Source organism: Misgurnus anguillicaudatus, chromosome 5 (assembly GCF_027580225.2).
Source record: "Misgurnus anguillicaudatus chromosome 5, ASM2758022v2, whole genome shotgun sequence".
Lineage (NCBI taxonomy): Eukaryota > Metazoa > Chordata > Actinopteri > Cypriniformes > Cobitidae > Misgurnus > Misgurnus anguillicaudatus.
In genome coordinates, this window is record NC_073341.2 from 29,270,518 (window position 1) to 29,284,321 (window position 13,804).

Below are 13,804 nucleotides of genomic sequence, written 5' to 3' on the forward strand. Positions count from 1 at the left end.
TCTTGTGCCTAGAATTACTCAGGGATGTTGTATGATTCTTATAATTAAATTTTTTAAAAATGTGATCAGTTGTGGATGATGAAATGTGCAACAAATGCACATAGGGCGTCACACTCATAGATTTGCATCATTTAATGCAAATTTAGACGCTCTTTTTTTAAATATTTTGGGTAAACCTCTGGCACAGCTTTAAAGCTGAAACAATCTTATCAGAAATCCATCATGTCACTGAAACATACCAGTGGCTTTGCTGTCATAAGTATTAAACTTGTTTTAATGTCCATCCATATTTATTTAAGCTATTTTATTGAGATACAATCAGAAAATACAGGAAATATGTACCAAAAAATTGAATTTTCAGGACTAAATGTCTTCTTTAGGCATTGTCTGTTTATGCTCTCTTGGTACTAAACACATCTTGAGCGTTTTTGAGCAGAATGAAGTAAAAGACAAATTTCTTTAAAATTAGAAATTAGGATTTCCTTTTATTTAGGTTTAAGAGATCCTGCAGTTTTCTGCTACTGCTCAAGTGGAAGTGGAGTTTATCCTAAAAACATGACACATCAGTTTACATTTTTATACAGTTTTTAATACTACATACACATTTCCTGTATAATCTGGATGTATTCTATAGACGGTTTCATCGGACGCACGCGCGCTGACCGTCTGGATCCGAACTTTACTTCCGGTTTCATTTTTTTAATTTGTCTGACTAGTTGCCAAACTGATCTCTTGAACAAATGCCTTGTCGAAAATAACAAATGTTTTGGTTTCCTAGGTATTTCCTAGGTTTGCTTGTTATATAAATAAAGTACGTTTAAAGAACTTTGTTGTTATTTGTTCTTAGCGGAGTTTACCGGAAGTTACGTGCGGACCACGACAGCCGCTTGTTTATGTTGTTACTGCTGAAAGAAAATGTTGTTACTGCTGAAACCATCTATTAAAGAGACTGAGAAACAATTATATATGATCACTATAACATTGCAAAAACAACAAATCTAATTCTGGCATGGTGGCCTAAGACTTTTGCACAGTACTGTATATGGATGGTAATTAAAACTTTGCTAAAACAACAAAGCTGGCCATGGCCTAAGACTTTCACAAAACCCCAGTCTCACCAAACTAGATTTTTTAAATTTTGAATAAAGGTAATATATGGATGTTCTCTGCTTTAATATCATTACCTCTTTAATAAACACACAGTATAACAATAAGAGGTGTTAATTAAAACATGAAGTGCAGTTCTTAACCTGTGATTTGAATTTGCGGGTCATGTATTATAGTTTGTAATGAAACTCTCCTGTTGCCTCGGTTACAGCTCCATGGTGATCAGAGATCTGACTCTGCGCTCGGCCGCCAGCTTCGGCTCCTTCCATCTCATCCGTCTGCTCTATGATGAATACATGTTCTATTTGGTAGAGCACCGTGTCGCCCAGGCAACCGGAGAGACGCCCATCGCTGTCATGGGGGAGGTAAGGAGATCTGGCTTATCGATCGGTTCATGTTTCAGACCTTCACACATTTATATAACTGTTAACTGCCTGTGAACCGGTTGAACAACTTTTAAAACACATTTTCACACAGATTAGTTAAGCTGAATCGTCCACTAACAATGTCTAACAGTATGTGTACATCATGTATTATTACGTAATAGGTAATGTATATGCAGCTGGTCGTTATCGCGAAAATAAGACCTTTCAGTGTGATACACACTGTCTGGGCTTATTTCTGCGATAAAAACCTGCTGCCTATACATTATCCCGCTTATTACACGGCTATTTACCTCATAAGTAAAGCAAGGAGCATTAAATATTGATTTAAAATATTTTATTTGCTAATTTTTTAACGAATACAAACCTTCCGCGAGGAAAACACGTTTACTTTCGGTTTTAAGTTAAAACAAGACGTTCAAATGTCACGAACACACTCTTTGGTTTAATTATTTGTATATGCCGGTGTTGTGTTATTAAAAGGGATATTTATATTTAATTAGCTGGGTTTCAATACAAACGTGAAGCGAATATTTTCAAAATTTGCCCAAAAAACAAAGAAATGTGAATTAGTTGGGTTTTTCCGTCAAGTTGTTTGAGCGAATGACGGCGGTATTGGTAACCTAGCAACAGTAAACAAAACAAGGTACGCGTGGAAAATGGAGCCGGACTGCATGTAGTCACAATGGCGCAAGTTATTAATTTATTAGCCGTGCAGCTTGTAATTGACAAACTGAATGCTGTGCACAACAGAAGGAATGCAACATTTTTTATAAAAGCACTAGCAGCAAGGACATTGCGACGACGTCGAGCCCATGGTAAAGACAACTCCAGCGAAAACTGCTAGACGATCGGTCACGTGCGTTTAAAAAAAAATAATATTTAAACTGGGTCTTGTTTAGAAATGACTGTTCTGTAATATTTACCTTGATTTTTCTTAAACAGCGCATGTTATATTTCTCATACCGATCCTTACAAGTACCTATCGACAAATGTTTGATAAATCTAGACTGTTTTATTGTATACGTGCGCGTTTTCACAGTTTACGCGCCTAACGTCCGGTCTGTATTTATTCATCGGTCTGGCTAGTGTCTAAACTGTTTGCTGAAACAAATAACTTTAAAATGTTTTGGTTTGCTTAAGACGAGGGGAATTAGGTGCGTTTCCATCAAGTGGTTTGAGCGAATGGCGGTATTGGTAACCTAGCAACAGTAAACAAAACAATGGAGCCGGACTGCATCACAATGGGTCAAGTTATTAATTTATTAGCCATGCAGCTTGTAATTGACAAACTGAATGCTGTGCACAACAGAAGGAATGCAACATTTTTGATGAAGGCACTAGCAAGGACATTTCGACGACGTCGAGCCCCATATATGGTAAAGACAACTCCAGCGGAAAAAGCTAAACGATAGGTCACGTGAGTTTAAAATAATATAATATTTAAACAATCGGGTCTTGTTTAGAAATTACTGTTCTGAGGTAATATTTACCTTGATATCTTTTTACAGCGCATGTTATATTTTTCATACCGATCCTTACCAAGTAGCCTAACTGACGACAAATCAAATGTTTGATAAATCTAGACGGTTTTATCGGGCACGTGCGCGTTTTCGCCGTTACGCGCCCAAACTTCCGGTCTGTATTTATTTATCGGCCTGCTTAGTTAGTGTCTAAACTGATCGCTGAAACAAATAACTTTAAAATGTTTTGGTTTGCTTAAGACGAGGGGAATTAGGTGCGTTTCCATCGAGTTGTTTGAGCGAATGACGGTGGTATTGGTAACCTAGCAACATTAAACAAAACAAGGTACGCGTGGAAAATGGAGCTGAGTTGCATCACAATGGGGCAAGTTATTAATTTATTAGTCGTGAGGCTTGTAATTGCCAAACTGAATGCTGTGCACAGAAGAAGGAATGCGATATTTTTTTATATAAAAGCACTAGCAGCAAGGACATTGCGACGACGTCAAGCCCTTTAATTTGGTAAAGACAACTCCAGCGAAAACAGCTGGACGATCGGTCACGTGCGTTTAAAATAAAATAATATTTAAACAACTGGGTCTTGTTTAGAAATGACTGTTCTGAGGTAATATTTACCTTGATTTTTTTAACAGCGCATGTTATATTTCTCATACCGGTCCTGATTAAGTAACTGACGGCGAATGTTTGATAAATCTACACGGTTTTATCGGACACATGCTCGTTTTCGCAGTTTCGCGCCTAAACTTCCGTTCTGTATTTATTTATCAGTCTGCTTAGTTAGTGTCTAAACTGATCGCTGAAACAAATACCTTGTCGAAAATGAAATGTTTTGGTTTGCTTAAGACACGGGGAATTACGTGCGTTTCCATCATGTTGTTTAAGCGAATGACGGTGGCATTGGTAACCTAGTAACCAACAGTAAACAAAACAAGATACGCGCGAAAAATGAAGACAGTACTGCATTTAGCCACAATAAATACAGACCTTCGGTTTGTTAAGACAAGACGTTCAAATGTCACTAACACACGATTTGGTTTAATTATTTGTATATATATAATGCCAGGCATGTTATTAAATATATTTATATTTAATTTTGTGTAAAATAAAAACAAATAACTTTAAGTTACCTGTCAAAATGATTTGCAGCATCCGGCTTACAGTAGCTGGGTTTCCATCCAAACGTAAAGAAAAACATAAAAAGCGAATTGGGTGCGTTTCCATCGAGTTTTTTTGAGCGAATGACGGTCATATTGGTAACCTAGTAACCAACAGTAAACAAAAATAAGGTACGCGTGTAAAGAGGAGACAGGACTGCATTTTGTCACAATGGGGCATTTACTCTTTTTAGTATTTTTTGTTTATTAGCCGTGCAGCTTGTAACGTTAATTGCCAAACTGAATGTTGTGCACAGAAGGAATGCAACATTTTTGATACATCCGGGAACTTGACTGTCAATTTCATCACCGCCCCTTTTTGGGAGAAAACAAACTAGACATCCATAAAATAGCGGAACAAAGTAACGTTTGTACCCAGCCGACAGGCGTAAATAACTTAAGAAATCACTCAGATTAAACATGTCGAGTCTGCCCGCCATAGAGCGCGAAAGATACATATACAGATTTAATTTGGTCGATTTTAAAACATGTCCCTTTCATTCTCCCAGCGTCAAATTTGTGTTAACGAGATAAAAATTTTTTTTTATCTTAATTTGCCATTTTCATCACTCATTTTTGATGTGATACTTCAATATGCGCATAAAATCATGGCGATGGAAATTAGTTTTGGGCAGTAATTATTATTATTATTTTTTGAGCGGTAGTTATCTGAAAAGAACAAACCTTGGAATTACGCGACTGGCCAGTGGCCAATCAGAACCAAGCATTTAGAGCGCCTTGTAATAAATGAGAATTATGAACATGTACCACATCTCAAATGATGTGAGAATTTTTACCATGGTTTTTGTTTTCATGTTGTGCATCCTAAATGCACATTTTAATGAAATTTTGCGAGTGTAAAATAATATTTAAACAAATAACTGGGTCTTTTTTAGAAATTACTCTTCTCAAGTAATATTTACCTGTTATTTAGCTGTTTGTTTATGTTGTTGCTACTGAAACTGTCTATACTGTATGTGGTAGAAAAATAGTTGGAAGTGGGGGAAATGACTACACAGCTTTTTGCATAAAAACTTACTCGCTGAAGTAAGTTAGCTAAAGTACCCATACTTGATGTGGTAATATCAACTCTGTTTCTTGGTTTTAATTTTCAGTTCAGTGACTTTAGCACAATGATGCCACCAGTCATGGAGAAAGGTAACGGAATGCCCACCCAACATGCAGCTCTCATTTTCAAGGTTCTTACATGTTCTTACATTCACTTTCTTCTTCTCACAGACTCCTCATTCTCAGACGATATGGGCAGTGATGGAGATATGTCGAGGAGCATAAACGAGCCGGCGGTGAAGAGAGAGAGAATCGAGATAAATCACTCCCTACAGGAGATCTAACAGCCTCACCCCAGAACACGACAGCCCACAGCTGCCCGCTACTCTGTGTGTGCGTGTTTAGCAGTATATGTAGGGATGGCGGTGGTCAAGCTAACACTAAGTGGTTTTTGTTTATCTTGAGGGAACGTAGATTTGTGTAGGGTCAGTTTGTCTCTCTCTCTTTCTCTCCCTAGATAGCAGATGACTACGGGCCAGATCTGCACCGAAGCCGGCAGCTCCGGTGTGGATCCGGCCCGGAGTTGTCTGCCGTCTGGGTCCTTTAGGTTTTCTGCGACTGTGAATTAAGAACGTGCTAGTTTTGTGACGTGCCATAGTCTTCATTCAGTGCCTTAGAAACTCTAGAACAGAACTATCTCTCTTTCCTTCGGACTCCGTCTCGTCCTGTCGTTTTCTCGGCCGTGCCTCTAACCGCAGAATGAATGTATCGTCTCAGAACCTCAGATGTCTGAAGCACCTTTTAAAGATAGTCACATTTTCAGTCGTGCCCTTAGCCTCTCCCGTTACCTGCGGTTCCTCAGGCTGCACCCCCAAATCCGCCCAAACCTGCTTAAACAGCAGGGTTGCACATGCAAATGCCTTTCCATGAAATGAAGGGTGGACACTTATTTCTTGCAGTTTTGTAGATAAACGCCCTGGCCATATGAGATGACTAGTCTATACCTCAACAGTTTATATTCCTCAGTGTCTAATTGTAATGTTTTGTTCACTTTAAGTCACTATAACAGAGATTATTCAATCAGTTTGTGCTGATTGGTTGCCCTAAAAGCATCCTAATGTCGCTTGAAAGTTCCAGGATGCACATACATGTATGTGTTAATGGTTATATTACCCAGGTAGAGCCTTTTCCTAGTTTTAGGAAACCAAGTAGGGCAGTTCTCACCAAATATGATTTGTAACACTTTGGTGTAGTTTTCTAGCTATACTGTATAAGAAATATTAGTTGTTTGCAGTGGTTATAAAGAGCCTAAATGATTGTGAATATATTGAAAGTACCTGTGTGTGTGTGTGCACGTGTGTACACAAGGCCTTCTGAAGTAACTGGAAGTGAGTGTGTGTGTGTAAACCAGTTTATGTGAATAGTTTTTGTGTTATTTTTATTAATTGAACATACTGTATACCTGAGCTTTTTACATAGCCCATACGGTTGTTTTTTTATTATAAAGATTAAAAACTTCCTTTGCATAACAGATTGAAGTTGTGTATGTGTAATAGCAAAAAAGTTGTTTTTATTGGTAACGCGTTTTAACTCTGTAACCTGTCAAATGTCTAAGCTTTTTCTAGGAGGTTTAAAAACCCAAAATAGAAAAATCCAGTAAAATAATATGCAGATATCTACAGAAACGCCTCATCAACTGGTGCTGTACATCTGATGTAAGATCTATCGATCGTTTTAATGCTTAAAATAAAATAAAACTGTTGATGTGCCCAACTGACTGATGTAAAGCTGGAAATATTTTCAAAAGATGTCGTTTTCACAATGTTGTGCTGAACCCATGTGGGATCTTAACTGGTGCCTGGTAGCGGCCCATAACGGGCACCCTACACACCCCTCTGTGCTATATACAAAGAGTAATTTCATTTTTAGTCGTCGTTTTGTGTTTCTGAGAAGTGATTGGCTGATGTTCTCTCACTGTGGTTGGTCGTGAGTGTCAGGCTTTGTATTTCTAACGCCTGTCACGTTTGTTGCCTTTGTGTGCTTTTGGGATGGGAACTTTCTTGTTTCGATTTTTCTTTTGTATTGCTGTTTTAAAGCTTCTGGCTAAGGAATATTTTTTATGGAGGTAGATGCAATTCTTCTCACTACTATATTCATACCTTATTTTTGTGTCCTTTATTTAGCCTCAACCGCTTAGTTGGACTGTATTTTGTACTGGTTAAAAGTGTAATAAATTTGTGTAAACCACTTTTGTCTGAAGATAACTGTTTGCTGTAATGAATCTTTTCTTATAAACACACAAATACAAATTTTTCCATATTAAATCTTTCTTGAATACTCAACATGAACAGGACGTTTTTGTAAATGTCATTTCAAATGTTTATACATATCACTGTAGTTTATACTTAATTGTTCACAAACTTGCCTCAAAATGACATTTACATCCAGTTTTTTAAACTTCAAACAAGGTCTGTGCACAGAACAAACAATATATACAAATAAAATAGAGCTTCTTGGGTTTATCTGTTTAGATTTCAAGCTGGTTGCCAGCTGGTCCCCAGTTCAAGTGCATACAGTTCCTGCAAATACAAGTGATGCATCGTGGGTAGTCTCTATTTCCCGTATGTCACACTTGTGTACAATATGAACTCTCCAGCCCAGAAAAAGTGCAAACAGTGTGCCTCTGTGGTACCAGACCAGACACTATCACCTCTCTCACAAAGAACAGCCAGCCATATACTTTCCTAGAAAGTGATAGAAGAATATTATTACTACATCTATTGAAAAACTGTATGCCAACCTACTTATAATACGAATACTTTTTCCAAAACATTTTAAGATTTTTTCATTTTTAAAATATAGTTATATACTCCAAAGAGCCAGAAAAACAAGGATGAAAGAACTGGGTCTTACCAGTGGCAAATCGCTTCTTCACCAGGGACATGCGGTATCGACTGCCCACTAACTCCACATTCATGCCCGAGAGAGAAGCCCCAGATCCCACAAACTGTACAGCCAGACTTGGTGGAGGACCACGGGGCACCTCAAGGCACTGCCAACTGGCACACAATGTGCCAGACCCTGAGAACCACAAACATACAGTCAATAGCTGTTCATCTCTCTCATGCTACAATTTACTTTACCATATTTGGGGTCTCAGAGACCCATTTGATATGCGTGTAAAAAGTTAAAATAATAATTAATTGTCCTCTTCAATTCTTTTGACCTCTGATCTAATTAAAAGCCTGTAAACAGAATATGTAGTTGTAAAAGTAGACGTGATAGAGTACATTTTGTGTTATGAAGTAATGAAGGAATGTTAAACATTATTCTTCTTATATTTAATAAAATATGCATTTGGTTTCAAAATGTTCAAAATCCTCTCATTCTGCTTGCTTGTCTTTGATCAGATTATATGTATTTGCTTCTTGGCCTTTTGCTCGTACAACTCCTCCTCCACCCACTTCCACTGAAAACATCTTCAAGATTGTGTCAATACAGCAATCTAAAACTAGTTTAGATGCACTAACACTAAGCTATATATGTTATTATAATGGAACGTATGGTGTGTTACATTATGGCAGTGTTTCTCAAAGTGTGGGGCGGGCCCCACTGGTGGGGAATAGGAACATTACAAGTGGGGTGTGACAAATGGGAGAAAATCTATTAATTCAATTATTTATTGACCATACACTCAAAATAGTACATTTAAACATAAACCTAGCTTAAAACTTAAATAAATCAGACTGTAGAAAATGTCACGTGGTAACTTAAAGCCTAGCTGATTACGATTTTGTTCGGGCGATTGGGACAAGTGGGGCTTGGAACTCTTCCCTACCTCCAAAGTGGGGAATGGCAGAAAAAGTTTGAGAAACACTGCATTATGAGAACGTATGGTGTGTTACGGTTGTGCAACGTATAGAATGCAATGTTATGGCAATGTATGGTATGTTACGTTACGGCAATGTATGATATGTTACATTAGAGCAACGTATGAAATGCAACGTTAGGGCAACATATGGAATGCAATGTATGGTATGTTACGTTAGGGCAATGTATGGTATGTTACGTTAGGGCAGTAAATAGTATGCAAGGCTAAGACATATGAAGAGTTTCGTTGCAAAACGAGATAAATCCATTTTTTAACATTTTTGTCAAAACATGTTTATTAATATGTTATCATGTTTTATGGTGCTACTTAGCTGAATTTTGTAAGTTATGAAGGTTTAAATCAAAACAAACCAACTGCAGTTGAATTGAAATTAATTGGAATGCACAACCAAAAAACGAGATTTCTGAACAATGAAAAAAACGGTGGTTATCTCGTTTTGCAACGAAACTCTTCATATGGAATATAATGATAGAGCAACACATAATATGTTACGTTAGGGCAACGTATGGAATGCAATGTGAAGACAACATATGGAATGCAACGTTAGAGCAATGTATGATATGTTACATTAGGGCAGCATATGGAATGCAATGTTAGAGCAACGTATGTTATGTTACATTATGGCAACGTATGGAATGCAATGTTAGGCAAGTGCTGAGTCCCAATTCGCCTACTTATATTACGACCTAAGTATGTACTGTTTTTGTGAGGAAAACGTTTATACTTTTGAGTTTGTAGCAAATGAGTATGCACGTTCTGGAACATACTTTGATGACGTCATGCAACGTGAACGAAAACGTGGTTGCCTAGTTAAGCACACCACGACTGTTAACAATATTTCTTTCATTCTTATAACTTATATCCAATATAATTTTATTTACTATTCCCATCTTTTCTTCTCATCGTTTTTTTTCACGATATATATTTTACAATGTGTTCTTCCGAGTTGAGGAGTGAAGCAGGGCGTCATTGTAAAACCAAAGGCAGGTTGTTTGTAAGGGGGCTGGTTCTGATGTTCATGTCAATGTGTGTAACGAAAGCTACTTATTTTAAAGTCAAAAGTTTTAAAGTTTATAGTATAACTATTGTTTAACGTATTTTATACTTATGTATATAACTCAAAAATACCCTGATGAAAATGAACCATGCTTTACTATAGTAAAAGTGTAGTAACCATGTTTCTTTGGTTGGACTAATAAAGTTAACATTTATACAGCTACAGTATTACTACAAATAAGTCAGTGTGGTTAAGGTCCTCCCTCCCGCACGCAATGGGTTGTGGGCAATATTAGCCGTTAGAGTGTGCATTGATCTGCACTTCGAATTCTAACTGGAAATAGTAGACCATCCGGGTATCTTTGGGATTCTCATTTCAACATACTACGATTTGTGACATACTAATTCTAGTTTGCGAATTGGGACTCAGCAAAGGTATGGAATGCAAGGTTAGGGCAATGTATGGAATGCAACGTTAGGGCAACATATGAAATGCAATGTTAGGGCAACATATGGAATGCAATGTTAGGGCAACATATAGTATGCAACGTTAAGGCAAAGTATGCTATGCAACGTTACAGCAACATATGGAATGCAACGTTAGGGCAACATATGGAATGCAATGTTAAGGCAACATATGGAATGCAATGTTAGGGCAACATATGGAATGCAATGTTAGGGCAACATATAGTATGCAACGTTAAGGCAAAGTATGCTATGCAACGTTACGGCAACATATGGAATGCAACGTTAGGGCAACATATGGAATGCAATGTTAAGGCAACATATGGAATGCAATGTTAAGGCAACATATAGTATGCAACGTTAAGGCAAAGTATGCTATGCAACGTTACGGCAACATATGGAATGCAACGTTAGGGCAACATATGGAATGCAATGTTAAGGCAACATATGGAATGCAATGTTAGGGCAACATATGGAATGCAATGTTAGGGCAACATATAGTATGCAACGTTAAGGCAAAGTATGCTATGCAACGTTAGGGCAACATATGGAATGCAACGTTAAGGCAAAGTATGGTATGCAACGTTAGGGCAATGTATATTATGCAACGTTAACGCAAAGTATGGTATGCAACGTTACGGCAACATATGGTATGCAACGTTAGGGCAACGTATCAGGCTTTGAATTGAATTTGAATTTATGTCAAAAACAGGATCTAGAATTACAATTCGAATTTGAATTAAAGGAAGCAGAATTGCAATTCAATAGAAATTCAAAGAAATTCTTATACATACTATACAGTAAGTGAAGTGTTAAAAATGAAGCTTTCAGTATATGTTTGATATGATTGCATTACATATTCTATAAATATATTCATTTGTACAGATTATATTAACAGGAAATGTTTTTCCCCAGCAATTAATTTTAAAAACTCTAGTCACATAACAAATAATTAAGTTAGATTTTTTGCAATTGTAATTTTATGGAACATGATGGCTTTAATTTTACCAAGTATTTAAAATGGTCGCCAAACAATTTTCCAAAGCAACTTTCCTAACACTGAATGTATGTTAGATTCTTTCTGTTGTGTGACTGTGGAATTTCTTTGAATTGCCATGAATTTAATTCCACTTCCTGTCATTCCAATTCAAATTCAAATTCAACTTCCTGTAGGGTGGAGTCAATTCAATTCAAATTCCAATTCATGAATTGAATGGAGGCCAATTCTGAAATTCTGAATTGTGCACAAGCCTGCAACGTATGGAATGCAATGTTAAGGCAACATATAGTATGCAACGTATGGAATGCAATGTTAGGGCAACGTATGGAATGCAACGTTATGGCAACATATAGTATGCAACGTTCAGGCAACATATGGTATGCTACATTAGGGCAACGTATGGAATGCAATGTTATGGCAACATATGGTATGTTAATGGTATGTTACGTAAGGCAACGTATGGAATGCAATGTTAGGGCAACGTATGGAATGCAATGTTAAGGCAACGTATAGTATGCAACGTATGAAGCAATGTTATGGCAACGTATGGAATGCAACGTTAGGGCAACGTATAGTATGCAACGTTAAGGCCACGTATGGTATGCTACGTTAGGGCAACGTATGGAATGCAATGTTAAGGCAACAATGGAATGCAACGTTAGGGCAATGTATATTATGCAACGTTAACGCAAAGTATGGTATGCAACGTTACGGCAACATATGGTATGCAATGTTAAGGCAACATATAGTATTCAACGTATGGAATGTAATGTTAGGGCAACATATGGAATGCAACGTTAGGGCAACGTATGGTATGCTACGTTAGGGCAACGTATGTTATGCTACGTTAGGGCAACGTATGGTATGCTACGTTAGGGCAACGTATGGAATGCAATGTTATGGCAACGTATGGTATGTTACGTAAGGCAACGTATGGAATGCAACGTTAGGGCAACGTATGGAATGCAATGTTAAGGCAACGTATAGCATGCAACGTATGGAATGCAACGTTAGGGCAACGTATGGTATGCTATGTTAGGGAAACATATGGAATGCAATGTTATGGCAACGTATGGTATGTTACGTAAGGCAACGTATGGAATGCAACGTTAGGGCACCGTATGGAATGCAATGTTAAGGCAACGTATGGTATGCTACGTTAGGGAAACGTATGGTATGCTACGTTAGGGCAACATATGGATTGCAATGTTATGGCAATGTATGGTATGTTACGTAAGGCAACGTATGGAATGCGAGATAGAGGTAAAAAGAAACAGGTGGTGATGGTAATAACCTTTGCTGTGATTGGTTGGGCAGAGGCTGGGTAATTTCCATAAGAGTCGTCTTTCCTCTGCGTTCCTATAAAACAAAACAGATCAGTAAAACACCTCTTTATCACTTTACTCGCACCATTTCTCACTCTATCTTCCTCTTTTATGAATACCAACCCATCCAATATTTTTCATGGGAACTCCTGTTCATATTATTAATGTAGTTCATCCATACCACACTCTCTATGCACGCACGCACACACAAACACATGCACACAGTTTCTCACCAGGATGCGGGTGGCTGGCACTGCAGGTCGGTGGCAGTGTGATCAAGGGGTAGCAGCACTTGTACGGAGGTCAGTTGTGTGGCAGGGGCGGTCGCTGGGCAGCAGTGGTAATCCAGAGAAACGCGGGTCACCGTGCCGCTACGCTGACACTCCGCTGACAGCAGCAGGGGAGCACGAGCCGGATCCTGAGATGATGCCTGCAAGAGGATCATTTAACAAAGTACATGACACTAATACACTGAAATAAAAAAGGTAGTTAAAAGCATCATGACACTTTCATTTTTCTTAAGTGGTTACAGCTGTTCAATGATTACAAATAAACAGTTCAGTGCACGTAAAGGAACACAAGATATAAAGATAAAAAAGAGGTTAGATAAAGAAAATATTTAGCTCTCATCATTGTAAACCTCTACGACTTTCTTTATAACATAAATGTCTTATATACAAAAGTATGTACGTTTTGTCTGGACCGTCCCTTTAAGAGATGCAGTGCCTTTAAAATATCATTTGCAGGTCAAATTGCAATTCAAGCATTATTAAGGTTTGTGGTGACTGACCTGGTATTTAAGCAAAGCCACGTTGTAATAAGAGGCCTGTGGGTTGAGCTCTGCCTCTCGCTGCAGATGAAGTGTTAAGGCCTGCATGTTGAACCAGAAATCTTTAGAGTCTGGGTCACTCTGTGATGGGTCACTGCAGGTACAAGACACAAATAACCTTAAAGGAGTATGCAAGCATATCTGGCATGACTTATTTTTTG

At 37.9% G+C, this 13,804-nt stretch overlaps 2 protein-coding genes and 1 long non-coding RNA gene across 8 annotated transcripts in view; 1 reads left to right on the forward strand and 2 right to left on the reverse strand.

Moving 5' to 3' along the window:
- Positions 1–7,383, forward strand: part of rfx2 (regulatory factor X, 2 (influences HLA class II expression)) — a 43,373-nt gene extending 35,990 nt beyond the window's left edge. For all 5 annotated transcript variants that reach the window (XM_055168808.2, XM_055168807.2, XM_055168811.2 and 2 more), the window contains 3 exons: positions 1,319–1,472; positions 5,244–5,286; positions 5,368–7,383. In XM_055168808.2, coding sequence (XP_055024783.2) covers positions 1,319–1,472; positions 5,244–5,286; positions 5,368–5,480 — 310 coding nt within the window. In that variant the 3' untranslated portion in view covers positions 5,481–7,383. The remainder of the gene's footprint in view (positions 1–1,318; positions 1,473–5,243; positions 5,287–5,367) is intronic.
- Positions 1,155–4,506, reverse strand: LOC129414717 (uncharacterized). Its single transcript, XR_008634507.2, has 2 exons — positions 4,102–4,506; positions 1,155–1,512 (listed from the first exon to the last, which is right to left on the reverse strand). It is a non-coding gene; the product is annotated as an uncharacterized lncRNA (long non-coding RNA).
- Positions 7,384–7,445: 62 nt separating the features above from the next.
- Positions 7,446–13,804, reverse strand: part of fcho1 (FCH and mu domain containing endocytic adaptor 1) — a 46,327-nt gene continuing 39,968 nt past the window's right edge. For both annotated transcript variants that reach the window (XM_055168805.2, XM_055168806.2), the window contains exons 23-27: positions 13,605–13,737; positions 13,048–13,244; positions 12,784–12,848; positions 8,050–8,217; positions 7,446–7,880 (exon numbers count right to left, since the gene is read on the reverse strand). In XM_055168805.2, the coding sequence (XP_055024780.2) occupies positions 7,852–7,880; positions 8,050–8,217; positions 12,784–12,848; positions 13,048–13,244; positions 13,605–13,737 (592 nt within the window). In that variant the 3' untranslated portion in view covers positions 7,446–7,851. The remainder of the gene's footprint in view (positions 7,881–8,049; positions 8,218–12,783; positions 12,849–13,047; positions 13,245–13,604; positions 13,738–13,804) is intronic.